Source organism: Trematomus bernacchii, unplaced genomic scaffold, assembly GCF_902827165.1.
Source record: "Trematomus bernacchii unplaced genomic scaffold, fTreBer1.1, whole genome shotgun sequence".
NCBI lineage: Eukaryota > Metazoa > Chordata > Actinopteri > Perciformes > Nototheniidae > Trematomus > Trematomus bernacchii.
In genome coordinates this window covers 154,745-175,564 of record NW_022987564.1, presented here as the reverse complement: position 1 = coordinate 175,564, position 20,820 = coordinate 154,745, and the positions used below count along the sequence as shown (strand labels likewise).

The following is a 20,820-nucleotide window of genomic DNA, read 5'->3' as shown; positions in this document are numbered from 1 at the left end:
TGCAATACTACCCCCTGCAGCTCACAGGCAGATAAAGCACGTTAAACAGGAAGTTAAACAGGAAGTTAAACAAGGAGTTAATCAGGAAGACTCTTTCCTTATTTAAAAGCATTTTATATTTTATGTGTAATATTTGATTGTATTGATCTGGATTCAGTTACACTCCTGAAACTGGCTTCATAAGACCTTTGGTTTTCATGCAGCCACACATAAAAATAAAACTTCTCAAATATTTGTCTCTATGAAGCGAAAACATCTGTAGAAATGTTATTGTGCTGATTGTTCATCACTTTGGATTGTGTGTGTGTGTATGTGTGTGTGTGTGTGTGTGTGTGTGTGTGTGTGTGCGTGTGTGTGTGTGTGTGTGTGTGTGTGTGTGTGTGTGTGTGTGTGTGTGTGTGTGTGTGTGTGTGTGTGTGTGTGTGTGTTACAGGTGTGTAATATTGCTGCTTCTTGCCTTTGCGGGTCTTTCTCTTGCAGCTCCAGTCCCAGGTAACCTGTAAATATTGAAATCTTGAAATCAGCTATATAGTACAATTCAAATGTGTATTCAATCCAATGTCTTTTTCTGTTGTGAATTTCAATATACTTGCTGCTAGTGTCAATTTACATTTTAAATTTTAAATGTGTATTCTTACTATATATACTTGCCACTAATGTTATTTTTTATTATATTTAGTATCTTATTGTATCTTTTAAATATTTGTAACTTGTGCAATGCTTGACACTGCTGCTGGAACAAAATAATTTCCCAATTTGGGATGAATTAACTATCTATCTATCTGTAAGTATTTTAATCACTTCAAAAATAAATATACATAAATGTGTTTTTTGTGTTGCAGATGAAACAGCAGCTGATGGTAAGTATGAAAATTAAACTGTAAAGATAAATATTTTTTAGAGAAAATATAAAAATAAATCACAGTAAACAACAGCAGAATACATGTTATAATACGTTACATGTGAAATATTATGTTGTTACTAAGGCACTACCCCACTGAGTAATATCACGGTAATATCACAGTAATACCACAGTAACATCACAGTAATATCACAGTAACACAACACTAATATCACAGTAATATCACAGTAACATCACAGTAACACAACAGTAATATCACAGTAATATCAAAGTAACGTCACAGTAATATCACAGTAATACCACAGTAACATCACAGTAATATCACAGTAACACATAACTAATATCACAGTAATATCACAGTAACACAACACTAATATCACAGTAATATCACAGTAACATCACAGTAACACAACAGTAATATCACAGTAATATCAAAGTAACGTCACAGTAATATCACAGTAACATCACAGTAATATCACAGTAATATCACAGTAACATCACAGTAATATCACAGTAACACATAACTAATATCAAAGTAATATCACAGTAACACAATACTAATATCACAATAAAATCACAATAACATCACAGTAACATCACAGCAATATCACAGTAACATCACAGTAACATCACAGTAAAATCACAGTAACATCACAGTAACATCACAGTAACATCACAGTAAAATCACAGTAACATCACAGTAACATCACAGTAATATCACAGTAACATCACAGTAACATCACAGTAATATCACAGTAACATCAGAAAGGTAAATCCAGTGAATACACAATGAACACATGTTGAGGCTTAGACTGCTCTCACGCCTCTGATTGGCCGGTCGTCGGTCCTGTTGCTCTGACTGCTGGTCTTTGTCCAATGAACAGTCCAAACAGATGACAGACAGCCCCCTCTCTCTCTCTGTCCAACAGGAAACATAGTTATTTTACATTTTAAAACAAAACAGTTTTTACTGCAGATTATTTTGTATATTTAGCATTTAATAAATAAAAAGTATTCTATGTTTCCACAAGTGTTCATGTTTCTGCTGTTTCAGAGAGAATTGAACCACTGCTGGATCATCTGAACGATGGTAACACAACCCTAACCCTAAATATATATGACATATATTACATTTATACTGTTTGTACGTATATTAAAATGTGTTCAAAAATGTTTACTGTCTCCACAGTAGTTGCTGGGAACACAACCTCTGAAGAACAAAGTCAAGGTAACCTGTCTGTCTGTCTGTCTGTCTGTCTGTCTGTCTGTCTGTCTGTCTGTCTGTCTGTCTGTCTGTCTGTCTGTCTGTCTGTCTGTCTGTCTGTCTGTCTGTCTGTCTTTCTGTCTGTCTGTCTGTCTGTCTGTCTGTCTGTCTCTCTGTCTGTGTGTGTCTGTCTGTCTGTCTGTCTGTCTGTCTGTCTGTCTGTCTGTCTCTCTGTCTCTCTGTCTCTCTGTCTCTCTGTCTCTCTGTCTCTCTGTCTCTCTGTCTGTCTGCGTTACTTGGACTCGTTGGTTAGCGTTAGAAACAGAGCTAGTAGATTTTTTCGATTAAACCGTTATTGGTAACAATTATTAAACAATATAAATCAGTCGATCCAGAAAGACCCACCCGATTAATAAAAGGTTTAGGGTTAGAAACCAAACCACTTCTTTAGGATTAATTGTACTTAATTCTATCTGTTTCAGAGTCGTCCGAGTCAGCCGAGTCTTCTGAAACTCAAGGTCAGTTTGTCTCCTGTCTTAGATCCCATGTGTCTGTCATATAGCGCATTTATAATATGTCCAATTCATTATATGCTGCAGGGTTAACCTGTTAAGCCCGAGAGACCCCGGTACCGGGGCACTGCCGCAACATCTTGCAGGAAACAGTGTCTGAGGGCATGTTCATTTAATAAACTATGAATGTTTTATATCCATGTAACGGGAAGAAACTCATCTAACTGATCATTTTTATTTATTTTTTCAAAAGAAAACCCACAATGCTAACACTGAGCCTCTGAATTAGCAACGAGCGAAAAATGCGAACAGATTACTGCACCGAAGATCACTCACACAACCTTATTATTTATCTCTTCTCCACATCCATGACATCGATTCACATCGTGAGGTGACACAGAATCGATAGGTACCCTCATTATCACTGAATTATACGAATTTGCGACGTTATAAACAAAAACGGACATCAAAACAGGTGACGCTAGGTAGCTAAAAATGCTAACATTTTTACCTTGGCTCTGTAGTCTCTCCAAAGTGGTCTTCAATGGCATTAAAACGATAAAAACGCTGCTGAAGTTAATCCATAGGTTAATCCAATGTGTCTGTGTCCCTTTGAAATGATTTCTGATAATCCATGAGCAAACAGACGGATAATCCATGCTTTTACGTTTCTAGATGTCAGAGCTAGACTGTAGCTTCACTCTTTTTTCACAATGAGTGTGTGTGGGGGACTCCCCCTTCGATTCTATTGGCTCTAACGGTCAGAAAGAGGTGTCAACCATCAAAATCGAGCAAGGGGGGCCAGAGATATGGAAAATCCACCCAAATGACCCCAGAAGTGGTTTCTTTTTGCTAAATCTCTCTAAAAAGGTCAAATGTCACTTGTTTTGCATCAATCTTGATACAGGGTACTTATTATATGTTGTACTTTGGATTCCTAAAGCTTTTAGTCTACTAACCCATCATCCAAGGGTAGTTTTCACTATAAGTACAAAATAATTTTTGGACGGACACTATAATTTACAGTTTTTTACTATGTAAAATCTGAATTTTCTTTAAAATAAAAAACATCTATATTGATTCTGACTTCTCTACATCCAACTCACAGGTTTATCATTACTTTGAGAAAAAAGATTATTAATTTAACCCTTTTAGAAGGGAAGATATGGTCATTTGTTCTGGGAATGTCATTTTCGAGCCTGAGACCTGAAAAACAGGCTCAGGGCTTAACAGGTTAAACAACATGACATGATCCAATCACATTCGTTTTGGACCATTGGTTCAGTTTAACTACTTTGCAGAGGCCTAGGAACAAACATTACTTTTTAAGATCTCCAGAAACCAAAACTGCTTGGTCCTGGTCAGGTCTAGAAACAGAACTACTCAGCCAGTGCTACGAAAGGAAAACGATGTAATTAGTTCTCTGAAACCATATTACTTGGTAAATCATAACTGTTGGTAAGTCTCAAAAACAGAAATACTTGGTTAGGTAACAAATGAAAGATACTTGGTTAGGCCTTAGAGGCAAAAGTATTGGTTACCTCAAGAAAACAAGATTACTTCTATAGGATCCAGAAAGCAATACTACTTTAGAATGAGAAATACATCGGTAAAGTCTGGTAATAAATAGTAATTGGTTACCTCTAGAAAGAAATCACTTCTATAGGATCCAGAAAGCAAAATTGTTAGGTTAAATTAGGAAGATTCTTTATATCTAGAAAACAAAGTATAGGAAATTATTGTAATGCGGTATTTTTCAGAAACTAATTGTATTGGTTTGGTACAGGAAGCGATCATGGTGTCTGTTAAATATGTGAGGTTGACTTTTGGTTACATAAAGGACCTGAACAGCAGTCTCGTCGGCTCATCTGTCCACCATGTCCTACTCTCTACACAAACTCTGATGAGAAACATGAATTTGAAATGTCAGAAACAAACAAACAAACAAATGTAGGACAGCGGGCTGATACTACTACCTCTGTGTGTAATCCGTATGACCTGTGACGGAGTGATGATTGAACACGTTGATTTCTCTCCACAGAATCTTCTGACAGTGACTCTGAACGAGGTAATCAGACTCCTTTCCTACATGACATGTCTTAGCTTGTTTGACACTCATGGTTTTAGGCCTTTTTACCTCTATAGCTGTAAAAAGAAAAAAGAGAAAGCTAAGACCCAGCCCACTAAAGAATGAGGATATTAGATTCCCTGAAAACAAACCAGGAAACATTTTGTCTCCAACTGTTTCAGAATCATCCGAGTCAGCCGAGTCTGCTGAAACACAAGGTCAGTTCGTCTCCTGTCTTTAGCTCTAGTTCATTCAGATCCAATGTGCGGCATTAAACAACATGACATGATCCTTGATAAGAGCTTGATCTTGACCCACAAAAAACTGCATTACAATGACTTCTGCTGCATGTACACAGTAACCCTGGGATCTGAGGCTGAGCACAGTAATACTCACCAACAGGGCTGGGCATTAGTTTAATGAACAAAACCACATGTATTAATTATTGTTCTGAAGCAATTAGCCAAAACCAAATGCTGCATCCAGAGCAGCAGTCATTAGCTCTGTAGCTAGCATTAGGCTAGGCCTATTTTGGATTCATCAGACTGACGTGTACAGAAGACATGATAAATAATTTACAAGTGTGCACAATCTTGAATCCCCAGAGACCAATGAGAACGCAGCTGAAAGCACCAACGCTGATGTCAGCTCAGTGGAAGAGCTGAATCCTGCCGTACTCGCCAACTCTAAAGGACCTGGGTCTAATGACACCACTGTCCCCGCCACTGACGCTGACACTGACGAATCCGGGCCTGATGATGACCCTAAAACAGCTAAGCCCCTCTCTGACTCTGACTCTGACTCTGACGAATCTGGGCCTGATGATGACTCTAAGGTAGCTAAGCCCGTCTCTGACTCTGACTCTGACTCTGACGAATCTGGGCCTGATGATGACTCTAAGGTAGCTAAGCCCGTCTCTGACTCTGACTCTGACTATGACTCTGACGAATCTGGGCCTGATGATGACTCTAAGGTAGCTAAGCCTGTCTCTGACTCTGACTCTGACAAATCTGGGCCTGATGATGACCCTGAAACAGCTAAGCCCATCACTGACTCTGACTCTGACTCTGACGAATCTGGGCCTGATGATGACTCTAAGGTAGCTAAGCCCATCTCTGACTCTGACGAATCTGGGCCTGAGGATGACCCTAAAACAGCTAAGCCTGTTACTGACTCCGACTCTGACTCTGACGAATCTGGGCCTGATGATGACTCTAAGGTAGCTAAGCCCGTCTCTGACTCTGACGAATCTGGGCCTGAGGATGACCCTAAAACAGCTAAGCCTGTTACTGACTCCGACTCTGACTCTGACGAATCTGGGCCTGATGATGACTCTAAGGTAGCTAAGCCCGTCTCTGACTCTGACGAATCCGGGCCAGATGATGACTTTAAGTTAGCTAAGCCCGTCTCTGACTCCGACTCTGACTCTGACTCTCACGAATCTGGGCCTGATGATGACCCTAAGATAGCTAAGCCTGTCACTGACTCTGACTCTGACTCTGACTCTGACGAATCTGGGCCTGAGGATGACCCTAAAACAGCTAAGCCCGTCACTGACTCTGACGAATCCGGGCCAGATGATGACTCTAAGGTAGCTAAGCCCGTCACTGACTCTGAATCTGACTCTGACGAATCTGGGCCTGAGGATGACCCTAAAACAGCTAAGCCTGTCACTGACTCTGAATCTGACTCTGACTCTGACGAATCCGGGCCAGATGATGACTCTAAGGTAGCTAAGCCTGTCACTGACTCTGACTCTGACGAATCCGGGCCAGATGATGACTCTAAGGTAGCCAAGCCCGTCACTGAATCTGACTCTGACGAATCTGGGCCTGATGATGACCCTAAGATAGCTAAGCATCTCTCTAACTCTGACTCTGACTCTGACGAATCCGGGCCTGATGATGACCCTAAGATTGCTAAGCCCGTCACTGACTCTAAAGAATCCCACTCGGGCGCTGATACTAGTACTGACTCTAATGACTCGGGTGTTGATACTAGTACTGGCTCTGAGGTACTTACAGAGAAAGATGATAGCATGGACGATAAGGGCCCGTATGAGGGGGTGTCGCTAGCAACCGGGGAGGAGGAGAAGGAGGGAGATGATATAGGGGAAAAGGATCCAAAGGAATCAGGAGAGGATGTGATGGAGGGAGATGATACCTCAGAGGAGAAAGACTCGGAGGGGGGGGGAATCAAAGAAAATGACGCCACGATGGATGAAACAGACGAAAAGAAGAGTGACGGAGCCGTTAAGCCTGACGCTAATAATAGTGAAAATGAGCCCAAGAAAGATGACAGCCCTGACCTGTTGGACCCTTCCAACACAGACAAGGATGAGGGGAACCCGGAGCACTCTCACCCAGACACGGAAGGTAAAACTAAACCATGGTCAGAGTTCCTAAAGAAACATGCACACAGAGTACATACACTTTATTTCAAACAATTGGAAAGGTAATAATGATCCAACTCTGAATAAGACAAAGAATTGGTATGAAATGAAGAGTTTAGGGATATAGGTATAGATCTCAACAGTTTCAATGAATTTGAAAGGAGGTTGTGATACACTCATCCTCCGAATGTGATGGACATCAGGCTAGCAGTTTTCCTGCAAACAAAGAGACAGCAAATGTTTCAAATTAAAGAAAGAGTTACATTAGTTCAGAGTTAAAGATGAGAATTCAGAAATTCATTCGGTAAGAATCGGGAAGAATTAACAGAAGACATGAAGTCATGACTGATGTAAACAGACCTGTGGTGTTGCAGGAGTACATTTTGATTTGACCTCTAATGTTGTTGTTTTTTTTGTAGGACCATCTGCTGACCAGCAACTGGTCCAACCTGTGGACTCCACCACCGCCGCCGGTAAATGTCCCAGCACTGATCCTGTCCTGTCCCCCTATATTTCACTCCATGATCTAACAACACAAGCTAAACCTGCCCCGAATCAGACAAAAGAGAGCATGAAATTATCAAAGCTCCCTGAAAGGTGAACTGCTGCTAAGCAAATGAAGATATTTGCCCAATGTTAAATGACGTAATGTGCAGAAACAGTCCAATTCACAAAGACCAGCAGCACAATGACTTCTTTTTGGACTCGCCGTCAGAATCAGCAGAGAGGTGTGCATTTCATTCATTATTTCATCAAGCAGACGTAAATCTCTGTCTTCTTCTTTACGCAGGGATTTAGACGCTCCAACTGTGGACTGTGAATGCTCACCATCTGCAGGTAACACTGTCAAAACTGAAGAAACGTACATTTAATCTGTCAATACTGAGAATTCCCCATTTCCAAAAAAGAAGCTGAGATTTTCCATTGAACTTCATATTCATTGAATATATGTTTTGCTGTTAGAAATGGATGTTGGTCAAGCTCCCACACTTTTTATAAATTAATTGCAGGCAGACAATGTACATCCAAACAGCTAAATGTATCCACCCTGTCATGGACAAATTCAAAGTAGAGTAAATACTTTGTAATTACATAGTGATTATAAAATGTACATTTTCAGAAAGCTATAGTCCCTTTCTCAACAATATATTTCAGTTAATGGAAAAAGTATTTGGATAATAATGAAATTATGGCAAACTATTTGTACCATGTCCACCCTGTCAGGAAGGCTTGCTGACAGGGTGGACAATGGCAGGGTGGACATTTGTGGCTAATATTAGCATGTAATGAGCACATGGTGGACCTTCAGTTAGCAACATGATTCAGTTAGCAAGGTGACTGTGTTCTGTTTAACAAATATATTTCGAATTTCTGAAAGGTTTTTCTATGAATTGACATTTCACTATGACAGAGTGGACATGTTAAGCTTGACAACTACACACATAATATGATTAAAATGACCAAATATAAGTTTACTCTGCAACTATAGCCACTGTCTCAGCCTCCATTGAGACAACATGATGGTAGTAATAATGTCACTGAAAACATCAGAGGGTTTTTTATGGGGCAGTTACCCCTTAACGACAGGGTGGACAGCAAATGTCAGGGACACATGCAACATGTTCAATATTATTATGAAAATAGAATATACATGATCAAAATGACTCGTTTGATCAAATAACTCGTTGTGGACAATAGAACCATATCATTATTTAAAAAATGTAGTATCATTTAATCACTTATTACACACACTGTAGTTAGCAGAGCAGTGTGTGGGACATGCCAACATCACGTACATCCAATGAGAAAATAAGGTATAAAATGAAGGAAACACATTTCAAGAGACTTATCATTGGACTGAGATGTGTGTAAATGTTTGGCCATTTATAATAAGACCTCAGAGTTTCATTATTCTGCTACATTTTCATGAGTGATTCTGATGGGGACACCAACGTTACTTTATACTGATATTGACTCACCCAACAGACATCACCATGAAACCCACTTCATTAAGACAATGAGCTTTTTATCATGGAAAAAGTTAGCATTAGCATGTTGTAATGCTAATGCTAACAGGAGAATCTGCATGAACAAAGTTAGTGAAATAAACTTGCTGGGGATTTTGTGTTTTCTCTCAATCAGAGCCATGCCTACAGTGTACAATACATTTGCCATGACGACAACAACAACAAGCTGAACTTCTACCTTCTGCTTCCTGTTTGTGTATTATTCTCCGCTCATTCCTGATTGGTTGGCTCCATTTGGTTAAATAAAAACTTTGCTCTAACCTGTTCGTCTGTCTGTCTGTCTGTCTGTCTGTCTGCCTGTCTGTCTGTAGACACATTAAACCAGCTGCTGATCTGAGATCTGTATTCACACTGTCATGTGTACATACTGCTAATAAATGTTGAACTGACAAACCTTGTCACCGCTCACTGAGTCCATGATGAAAAAAAAGACATATTCATCTAAAATCATAAAACCAGCAATCGATTGATCTGAAATCCAACTTGGGTCAATGTTCTCCTCTTACAACCCTAACCTTCACTTCTTGGTCTGAAAACCAAAATGGTGGTGACCAAAATATTTCTAGATTGTGACAAAAACCAAGATGGAGACGACCAAAAACCAAGATGGAGATGACTAAAAACCAAGATGGTGATGACCAAAAACCAAGATGGTGACGACCAAGATGGTGACGACCAAAACAGATATGACAATGAAACCAGTGGAGTTCTTACATTAAGATCTTTTTATATTACAAGGTTTCTGTGTCAGGTGTGTGTGTGGGGGTCAGGTGTGTGTGTGGGGGGGGGGTCAGGTGTGTGTGGGGGTCAGGTGTGTGTGTGGGGATCAGGTGTGTGTGTGGGGGTCAGGTGTGTGTGGGTGGGTCAGGTGTGTGTGGGGGGGTCAGGTGTGTGTGTGTGTGTGTGTGGGGGGGGTCAGGTGTGTGTGTGGGGGTCAGGTGTGTGTGTGGGGGTCAGGTGTGTGTGGGTGGGTCAGGTGTGTGTGGGGGGGCAGGTGTGTGTGTGGGGATCAGGTGTGTGTGGGTGGGTCAGGTGTGTGTGGGGGGGTCAGGTGTGTGTGTGTGGGGGTCAGGTGTGTGTGTGTGTGGGGGTCAGGTGTGTGTGTGGGGGTCAGGTGTGTGTGTGTGGGTCAGGTGTGTGTGGGTGGGTCAGGTGTGTGTGGGGGTCAGGTGTGTGTGTGGCGGTCAGGTGTGTGTGTGGGGGTCAGGTGTGTGTGTGTGGGGGGTCAGGTGTGTGTGTGGGGCAGGCACGTGCACACATAGACATCAAAGTGGGCTTGAGCACCTCCCACTTTACAGTCCCTTCAGACAGACAGGTAGCAGCACCTCCCACTTTACAGTCCCTTCAGACAGACAGGTAGCAGCACCTCCCACTTTACAGTCCCATGTTATGCCGGCTTTTCTTGGCTTGTTTGAAGGTGAGTGGTGATGACATGATTAAGCTGCCAGTGCCTCGAGTTTACAGCTAATTAGCCATAAGACAAAAACAAATATAGTTAACTAAGGTAGGCTACTAGCTAATAGATAAGTTGTTAGTTCAAGGTTTAGCTAAGGCAATTTATCATGGGCATACAGGCTAATGTACTGTACTTAAGGGGAGACTGACACTAAAGGTGAATACAGTAAAATGTGTATCTAATAACGTCATCACAATCGCCACATTGATATGGAAATTAGGCGTTAACTAGGCTTAATTAAAATGCGCTAATTTGCATGCAGTTACCAAGGCATTGCAGGTGAAAAGGATAAAACAAAAAACAAACAAAAAAACTAGGGCTGTCAAGTTAACACGTTAATATTAATATATATTAATTATCGCCACTAATTATTTGAACGCGATTAACGCATGTGTATTTTTTGTCCTCGGCCGCCCCGTAGTTTCAGAGCGCATCGAGTTTAAAATACCATCTACAAGCTGATGCTGACAGCCCCGCTCCTGCCGCCCGCTTGTGGCAGACCACACTTCCACGCTCACCGGCAGGCCCGGACTGGCCATCGGGAGGACCGGGAGGGTGTGTGTATGTGTGGCGCGAGCGAGGCACACCTTACGTGTTGGTGTTCTTGTTGTTAGCATCTGGTGCTAGCTAGCTGCGCTAACGGATATAAGGAGCTGTTTCAATTCAAACAGAGGAGCGACATTTCGCCGACAACTGCGCCGAGCACTTGACTTTATGCAGGTAGCCAGACAGTGGGACATTGTACGAAAAGTCAGCACACTCAGCACGGATAGTGCGCGCAACATGATTGCAGCGTCCAGGCAGCTCCCGTTCGAGCATATATGCCTTGAGCTGCACATAGCTCCAACGATCCATCACAGTGTCTCCACATTCACATACACACACACACACACACACACACACACACAAACACACACACACACACACACACACACACACACACACTCGCAGGGTTGGGTTGTAACGGAATACATGTAACGGCGTTACGTAGTCAGAATACAAAAATCAAGTAACTGTATTCAGCTCGCGTTACATTTGAAAAACGAGTAATCTGATTACAGTTACTTTCGTAAACCTGAAGTGAATACATTTTGGAATACATATTGGAATTATTGGTGGTAAGATTTCCTCACAACATTTAATATTCATTACTAAAGGTACAGCCGAATCATCACAGCGCACAAAACCTATTATCGCCGCAGATGGACCAAAAAAGGGAGCGTTTGAAAAAAATGTGCGGGTCCGCTCAGTGAAACAATAACAACGAAACATGGAGGAACAAAAGTCTGCGTTTAAATCGTGTGTGTGTGTGTGTGTAGAGGTGTGTGTGGTTAAAACACATCAGCCTGCGGTCGCTCTTTAGCCTTTCTAATGATTCTTTCTGAAGGTAAACACAGTGAAGGCGGTGCGTGAAAGGCACTGCGCGCTCCTCTTCTCAGAGGCTGAGTTCACCCTCCCGCTGCCTCCTGGTGCTGCAGAGATTTCATGAAGTGAAGGAGGTTTTATAAACCAGCTGTGGGCAGCAGATACTGTGAGAGTCACGGACATGAATTCATAGATCAAGGCAGACGTGTCCCTCACTCCTCACATCCCAAGCTGCATCCCCAAAAAGTGTATTATGTTGTTACATCGTTTCAGATGTTATGTTTCAGTTGTGCTCTTGATAAGCCATTAAAACAGTAAAAACACGTTCAGTTTCCTTTTGCTTTTTGTGTCTCCTGTTCACCAAAACATACCCATCTGTGATGGAAAAAGAAAGTAATCCAAAAGTAATCTAAAAGTAATCTGATTACGTTACTTTTTTAAGACACGTAACTGTAACTGTATTCGGATTACTTTCAGAGCCATGTAATCAGTAATCAGTAACTGATTACATTTACAAAGTAACCCTCCCAACCCTACACACACACACACACACACACACACACACACACACACACACACACACACACACACACACACACACACACACACACACACACACACACACACACACACACACACACACAGTATTGTATTATTGTATGAGAGAGGTTCCAGGTTGAATTGAAGGGAATATTTGTAATGTTCAGGTTGTTGTGTTTAATATTCATGAGAATATTTGTCATTGTTCAAATGATAATAAACAAACATATAAAGCATATTTGTCCACTCATATGTTGATAAGAGGATTAAAAACTTGAAAAATATCCCTCTAAGGTACATTTAGAACAGATAAAAAATGTGCGATTAATTTGCGATTAATCGCGATTAACTATGGACAATCATGCGATTAATCGCGATTAAATATTTTAATCGACTGACAGCCCTAAAAAAAACACATCACCTCACAACTTCCCCAGATAGTTACTTACGTCAAGTCAGTATTTCCCCTGAAATATTATGTTTAAATGCAGATTAGCTTTAAATCTATAGATGAATTCAGACATGGTAGTAAAACAAACACCATTTATATGTGTTTTTTGGAAGTTTTCTTTCCATTAGTGTGAGGGGGTCAGGTGTGTGTGTGGGGGGTCCGGTGTGTGTGGGGGTCAGGTATGTGTGTGGGGGGGGTCAGGTGTGTGTGTGGGGGTCAGGTGTGTGTGGGGGGGTCAGGTGTGTGTGTGTGTGTGTGTGTGTGTGTGTGTGTGTGTGTGTGTGTGTGTGTGTGTGTGTGTGTGTGTGTGTGTGTGTGTGTGTGTGTGTGTGTGTGTGTGTGTGTGTGTGTGTGGGAGTCAGGTGTGTGTGGGGGATCAGGTTTCCTGCAGGTAGCTGGTGTTGAAGACTGCCTCTGAGCAGATGAAGTTTTATGAAAAAGGACCTCAGGTCGTCCCAGGTTAACAGTTTATCACACACATATACACACACACACACACACACACACACACACACATACACACACACACACACACACACACACACACACACACACACACACACACACACACACACACACACATAAACCATCAATGGTTTTCTTTTATTTCTTGAGAAGAGAAAGTCAGAGGGGGGTCTTGCACTACCTAATTTTGTACACTACTACTGGGCTGCCAATATCCATAAAATTGCATTTTGGATGAGTCATTTTCGGGAAGGGGGCGGTCCTATTTGGTCTAGCATGGAACAACACTTGTGTGAACCACTGGCCCCTGCCTCCCTGATGTGTGCTCCTTTACCACTTAGTAGAAAATACCACTCGAACAACCCTGTGGTCAATAGCTCTCTTAGGATATGGTCACAGTTCAGGAGGCATTTTGGATATCGACAAACTATCTCCTCCATCCCCATAGTTCGCAATCCGGCTTTCAAACCAGCCCTGGTAGACTCTGCTTTCCACCTGTGGTCCCGGAAGGAACTTAAGTGTGTTGCTGATCTGTTCTACGAAGGGGTATTCACATCCTTTGAACAAAGAATGTGACATCCCAAGGAATCATTATTTTAGATATTTACAAATTTGTGATTTAAAAGAAAACAATTTCCCTCCTTCCCAGCCGCCCCACCTGGTGGATGGATGGAAGACTGTCACGGAGGCTATATCTCAAAGCTATATAATATTATTCAAGAAATCTCTAGTCCCTCCCTTAACCACCTTAGGGGTGCCTGGGAAGAAGAAATGGGCATTACATTACATGTTACTTGTTAGACGCTTTTATCCAAAGCGACTTACATACTCAATACTGTGGGCAATCCCCACAGGAGCCATTTGGGGTGAAGTGTCTTGCCCAGGGACACAACGACATGCTGACTGCAGTGGGGTTTGAACCTGTGACCCCCTGATCCGAAAACCATCGCACAACCCACTGCACCACACGCCTCCCCGGCATAGAACTAACCGATGAGACCTGGCGGTCTGCGACTGACAACATACATCAATCCTCCGTCTGTGTGAGGCACGGAGGATTTAAATTCAAAGTGTTCCATCGTTTACATCTGTGCAGGAGAGGCTCGCCAGGCTGTCCCCTAACGTTGATCCCACATGCCAGAAGTGTCCCAATTGCACATGTTTTCTCCTGTCATTCCATTGCCCCATTTTGGTCTTCTATATTTGAAACTTTTTCATTGATGTATGGCGGCTGAGGCTAAGTGGTTAGAGTGCTGGACTTCGAATCAGGGGATAGCAAGTTCGAGTCCCACTGCAGTCAGCATGTCGTTTTGTCCCTGGGCAAGACACTTCCCAAATTGCTCCTGTGGGGATTGTCCACAGTACTGTATGTATGTTAGTCGCTTTGGATAAAAGCATCTAACAAATGACATGTAATGTAATGTATGGCCAGAACATACCACCAAACCCCATAATAGCTGTGTTTGGAGTGGCCCCTGAGGGGTCTCCCTCTCTAGTCACCCTTCTTGCCCGCCGTCTAATCCTCTCAAATGGAAAGACCGGACTCCACCATCTCACGCCCGCTGGGTGAGGGATGTGATGGCATATTTGCAGTTGGAGGAGCTGAGGTATCGTAGCCAGGGATGTGTTAACAAATACTACAAATACTACAAGCTCTGGCAGCCATTTCTGGACTATTTCCACAAACTCCCCTGAGCCAGTCTGACTGCATGAAGCCCCCCCCCCCCCGACCTTCCCTTTTGTTTACTGTTTATTTTATTGGATTGTATTATTTGTTTAGTTTATTTGGTTTTTATTTCTTTAAGTGCATCTCAGTGGGTTTGTATGAATATGTGTATGTATATATATATATGTGTGTAGTATAGCACAGTATAGTACAGTATAGGCATATATACCATATACCAAAACGAAAAGTGTGAGCGTTCACCAATCATGAAGGACTTCATGTGTTATGACTTCAACACGGCTGATGTTAGGGGGTCTGCAGGTTCTCGGATGTTATTGGGGTCTCTGCCGGCTCACTGGGTTCATGTTATTTGTTGAGGGGGGGTCTGCAGAGGCCTGTACTACGAATCCAGTTCAACATACCCTGGATATGTTTGAGATATCTTAACCCAAAACATACGCGATCTCGCTAAGCGGTCCTACGACGCTGGTTATCAACTCGGTAACTCAAGCCAGGGTTTCTCTGTCCGGCTGAGTGCGCGTTCACATGAAAGGGGCGGGGTTAGCAACATTTGACCAATCACAAACATGGAGAAGCGTACTGACAGCACAGCGTCATGCTTCCTGAATGAATAGTCAACTATAATATTAGTCAAATATGAAGAAGTTAAACTTTAAACATCCATGACTTAAACACTTTATCCAGGATCAAAGCCACATAGCTGCACCTGCAAGGTGAATACAGCTGGTAACAGAAAAAGTGTTTGAATGCGTACAGGTTTATGATATCACTGCCCCGTCTAAGACACGATCTGACTTTAATTACATTTGACTCGAGTGTTTCGTCAACTTAATGTGTTGCTTAAAATAATACTTCTGCATACAGTATGTGACACTGTGAGTGTTGCACGGCCAGATACGGCTCAGCTGACTCAGATAAGGAAATATATGATACATTATGATGTGATATGATATGAATGATAATGGGACACATCGACGTCTGCACTCACAGTGCCGCGGACTGTACGTAATGTTACTCTGATCCGGTTACTTATGTTGTGGCAGATATTTAAGTAAGCTTTCTTAACGCTAATGTTATAATAGTCAGATTGCTCTGAAGATGGGAGGGGATATTCTATTAATGTTCACGTTCACACAGTCGGTTGATTTTTGCCGGCCGTCTTTCCTGCAACGGCAGTTTTTCTGTATTTCCTCTATCCTGTAATATGACTTGATCGCTTTAAACTCCGCACACTGAGCTCTGATTGGTCAGCAGGCGGTGCTTTCACTGAGTTGATCTCTCTCTTATCCTAGAACCAAACCTACTCCGGAGCAGGTTAGGTTCTAGGATAAGTTACCATGGAGATCTAGCCCGCTAAGAAGTGAACCAGCGTCGTAGGACCTGAAACCCAGAGTTTACCCTGAAGTTACCTCGCTAAGCGAAAATCCGGCTTCGTAGTACAGGCCTCAGGTCTCTGGCGGCTCACTGGGTTCATGTTATTTGTTGAGGGGGGGTCTGCAGGTCTCTTCCGGCTCAAAGGGTTCATGTTGCCGTCCCACAGCTCTTGGTTACAGAGATCCAGGCGAGCTGCAGTCAGACAGAACAAGCTGGACCTTAAAGTGCCTTTAATCCGTCCTCTGGATCCGGTCCAGAGCCTCAGCTCTAATCCGCTCTCTGGACCCTGCAGACCCTCTCTGGTTTCAGGATGTCCTGCTGCAGGTGGCCCGCTCTCTGGACCCTGCAGACCCTCTCTGGTTTCAGGATGTCCTGCTGCAGGTGGCTGCACTCAGGTTCTGCTCTGATTCCCACAGACAGCAGGAACACACTTCCAAATAACAGCGTTTCGACACAGTAAAACACACAGAGGGACCGGGGGGGGGGCAGGGTCAGGTACTGAAGACCCCCTGTGGCTGGAACTCTGGTGTATATGGTGTATATGTATATGGTGTATGGTGTATATGTATATAATGTATATGGTGTATATGGTGTATATGTATATAATGTATATGGTGTATATGGTGTATATGGTGTATATGGTGTATATGTATATAATGTATATGGTGTATATGGTGTATATGTATATAATGTATATGGTGTATATGGTGTATATGTATATAATGTATATGGTGAATATGGTGTACACTACCAGTCAAAAGTTTGAACACACCTACTCATTCGAAGTTTTTTATTTATTTGAATTTGTTCTACATTGTAGATTAATACTGAGGACATCAAAACTATGAAAGAACACACATGGAATTATCTAGTTATGATTTATATGTTGCTGGCGCTGCAGAATGCTATGGTCGCCTTGAAATCTGAATAAATCACCAACTGTGTCACAAGCAGAGCCCCCCCCCCCCCACACCTCCTCCTCCATGCTTCAAGGTGGAACCACAACAAAGCCCCCCCCCCCCCCCCACCTCCAGGTAACTGATGTATTGATCCTCTGAGCAGAGGTAACTGATGTATTGATCCTCTGAGCAGAGGTAACTGATGTATTGATCCTCTGAGCAGAGGTAACTGATGTATTGATCCTCTGAGCAGAGGTAACACTTGCTCCTCCTTTCCTCATGAGAGCCAGGTTCATCAGAGCGTTTCACGGTTTTTGCGACTGCACTTGAGGATAAATTCAAAGTTCTTGACATTTTCCAGATCGACTGGCCTTCATTTCTTAAAGTGATGATGGACGGTCGTTTCTCTTCACTGAGTTGAGTGGTTCTTGCCATAATATGGATTACAGCAGCAGTCAAAGGGCTTTCCACTGAGCACTAACCCTACCTCTGACAACACAACTGATGCTCTCAAACACATTCAGAAGTCATTCCACAAACGGACTCTTCACAAAGCTCAGTGTGAGGAGCCAGAGAGAGCAGAGCTGGCATCAACAGGGATACTCTGAAGAATATATATAATATATATATAAGAATATAACATATCAATCCTATTCTGGATTTCTTAACACTTTTTTGTTAACTAGATAATTCCATATGTGTTCTTTCATAGTTTTTATGTCTTCAGTATTAATCTACAAAGTAGAAAACAATTAAAATAAACAAAAACCATTGAATGAGAAGGTGTGTCCAAACTTTTGACTGGTACTGTATATGTATGTGTTATATATGGTGAATATGTATATGATGTATATGTATGTGTTATATATGGTGAATATGTATATGATGTATATGTATGTGTTATATATGGTGAATATGTATATGATGTATGTGTTATATATGGTGAATATGTATATGATGTATATGTATGTGTTATATATGGTGAATATGTATATGATGTATATGTATGTGTTATATATGGTGAATATGTATATGATGTATATGTATGTGTTATATATGGTGAATATGTATATGATGTATATGTAGTATATGGGCAGGAGCTCAGTCAGTAGGGACTGTAGGGTCGCCGGTTCAAGTCCCCGAACAGACCTAAATATGAGTGTGGACTGCTACTTGGAGAGGTCCCAGTTCACCTCTTGCCCTGCCGTGGTGCCCTTGAGCAAGGCACTCCTGGTGCCAGACTCCTGCTGCTAGACTCCTGCTGCTAGACTCCTGCTGCTAGACTCCTGGTGCTAGACTCCTGGTACTAGACTCCTAGTGCTAGACTACTAGTCTAGACTCCTGGTGCTAGACTCCTAGTGCTAGACTCCTGGTGCTAGACTCCTGGTACTAGACTCCTAGTGCTAGACTACTAGTCTAGACTCCTAGTGCTAGACTCCTGGTGCTAGACTACTAGTCTAGACTCCTAGTGCTAGACTCCTGGTGCTAGACTCCTGGTACTAGACTCCTAGTACTAGACTCCTGGTACTAGACTCCTGGTACTAGACTCCTAGTACTAGACTCCTGGTGCTAGACTCCTGGTACTAGACTCCTAGTACTAGACTCCTAGTACTAGTCTCCTGGTGCTAGACTCCTGGTACTAGACTCCTGGTACTAGACTCCTGGTGCTAGACTCCTGGTGCTAGACTCCTGGTACTAGACTCCTGGTAGTAGACTCCTAGTGCTAGACTACTAGTCTAGACTCCTAGTGCTAGACTCCTGGTGCTAGACTCCTGGTACTAGACTCCTAGTACTAGACTCCTAGTACTAGACTCCTGGTACTATACTCCTAGTACTAGACTCCTAGTACTAGACTCCTGGTGCTAGACTCCTGGTGGGGTTTCATCCTCTGATTCTATCTATTAATATGGTGAATATAATGTATATCATGTATATAGTGTATATAGTGTATATGGTGTATATAGTGTATATAATGTATATAAGGTATATAGTGTATGATGTATATAGTGTAAATAGTGTATATGTAGTAAGGCTCACGGGCCTTCTGACTGCGTCTTCCGTCTACAGGCTTGTCTATATGTGTATAAATACGAGTGTTCAGTAGTATTGCCCCTCCCCCTGTGTATAAATACGAGGGTTCAGTAGTATTGCCCCTCCCCCTGTGTATAAATACGAGTGTTCAGTAGTATTGCCCCTCCCCCTGTGTATAAATACGAGTGTTCAGTAGTATTGCCCCTCCCCCTGTGTATAAATACGAGGGTTCAGTAGTATTGCCCCTCCCCGTGTATATAAATACGAGGGTTCAGTAGTATTGCCCCTCCCCCTGTGTATAAATACGAGTGTTCAGTAGTATTGCCCCTCCCCCTGTGTATAAATATGAGGGTTCAGTAGTATTGCCCCTTCCCCTGTGTATAAATACGAGGGTTCAGTAGTATTGCCCCTCCCCCTGTGTATAAATACGAGGGTTCAGTAGTATTGCCCCTCCCCCTGTATATAAATACGAGGGTTCAGTAGTATTGCCCCTCCCCCTGTGTATAAATACGAGGGGTTCAGTTTCAGTCTCAGTTTTTTCTCTCCTTCACTTTCCCTGAAACGTTTTCAGCATGCTGCCTCTGTGAGTACTACTACTTTATTATAATACTACTTTATATTAATTATACTACTTTATCATTACACTACTTTATTATAATAATAATTTATTATAACTTTGAGCGCCAGGAAAAGCACTGTTTAAATATATTTAAATATGTGTTATTATTATTGTTATTGTTATTATTATTATTATAATATATATATAAAAATAATCCTCGTCCTGATTCGACTGATTTATTGATTTATTGATTGACAGGTTGTCTGTCCAATAAAATGTGTTTATTGATTAAAAGCCAATCAGAGATCAAACTTTCTTTCATCAATAACTAATGATAAGTCATTAATTATTAATACATAAGTATTCATTACTAATTCATATTAATCAATAAGGTTATTAAGTATATTTTTGTAATTAATGTAAATAAAACAATGTTTTATATCAATAATCATGGATTAGTTATAATTATTCCTTTTAAATATTGATCAGTATTGACTGGATTTGGTGAATATTGATCAGTATTGACTGGATTTGGGGAATTATTGATTAGTAATTGATTAGTATTGACTGGATTTGGTGAATTATTGATTAGTAATGACAGTATTTGGTGAATTATTGATTAGTATTGACTGGATTTGGTGAATTATTGATTAGTAATTGATTAGTAATGGCTGGATTTGGTGAATTATTGATTAGTAATGGCTGGATTTGGTGAATTATTGATTAGCATTGACTGGATTTGGTGAATATTGATTAGCATCGATTGGATTTGGTGAATATTGATTAGTAATGACTGGATTTGATGAGTAATAATAGTTATTGATCGGAAGTGATAAGTTCTGTCTCGTATTGTTCTGTTAGTTTTTATAAATAATGATGAAATTAATGAGTATTGGTGGGGATTATTATTCAGATTAGTGAACATTTT

The 20,820-nt window shown here is 41.6% G+C and overlaps 1 protein-coding gene across 1 annotated transcript; it reads left to right on the top strand.

The window, feature by feature from the left end:
* The first annotated feature begins 2,032 nt into the window (after window positions 1–2,032).
* Window positions 2,033–9,445, top strand: stm (starmaker). The gene is made up of 6 exons (XM_034124477.1): window positions 2,033–2,090; window positions 2,549–2,584; window positions 5,252–7,021; window positions 7,458–7,511; window positions 7,829–7,875; window positions 9,181–9,445. The coding sequence occupies exons 1-5, from the start codon at window positions 2,033–2,035 to the stop codon at window positions 7,834–7,836; spliced, it is 1,926 nt and encodes a 641-aa protein (XP_033980368.1). The 3' UTR covers window positions 7,837–7,875; window positions 9,181–9,445.
* Window positions 9,446–20,820: the final 11,375 nt, after the last annotated feature.

Excerpts from the sequence above, each read along its gene's own strand:
- stm (XM_034124477.1), top strand. The coding sequence starts at position 2,033 with ATGTTTACTGTCTCCACAGTAGTTGCTGGGAACACAACCTCTGAAGAA. Across the intron at positions 2,091-2,548 it reads CTCTGAAGAACAAAGTCAAG|AGTCGTCCGAGTCAGCCGAG; the intron begins GTAACCTGTCTG and ends TATCTGTTTCAG. Across the intron at positions 2,585-5,251 it reads CGAGTCTTCTGAAACTCAAG|AGACCAATGAGAACGCAGCT; the intron begins GTCAGTTTGTCT and ends TTGAATCCCCAG.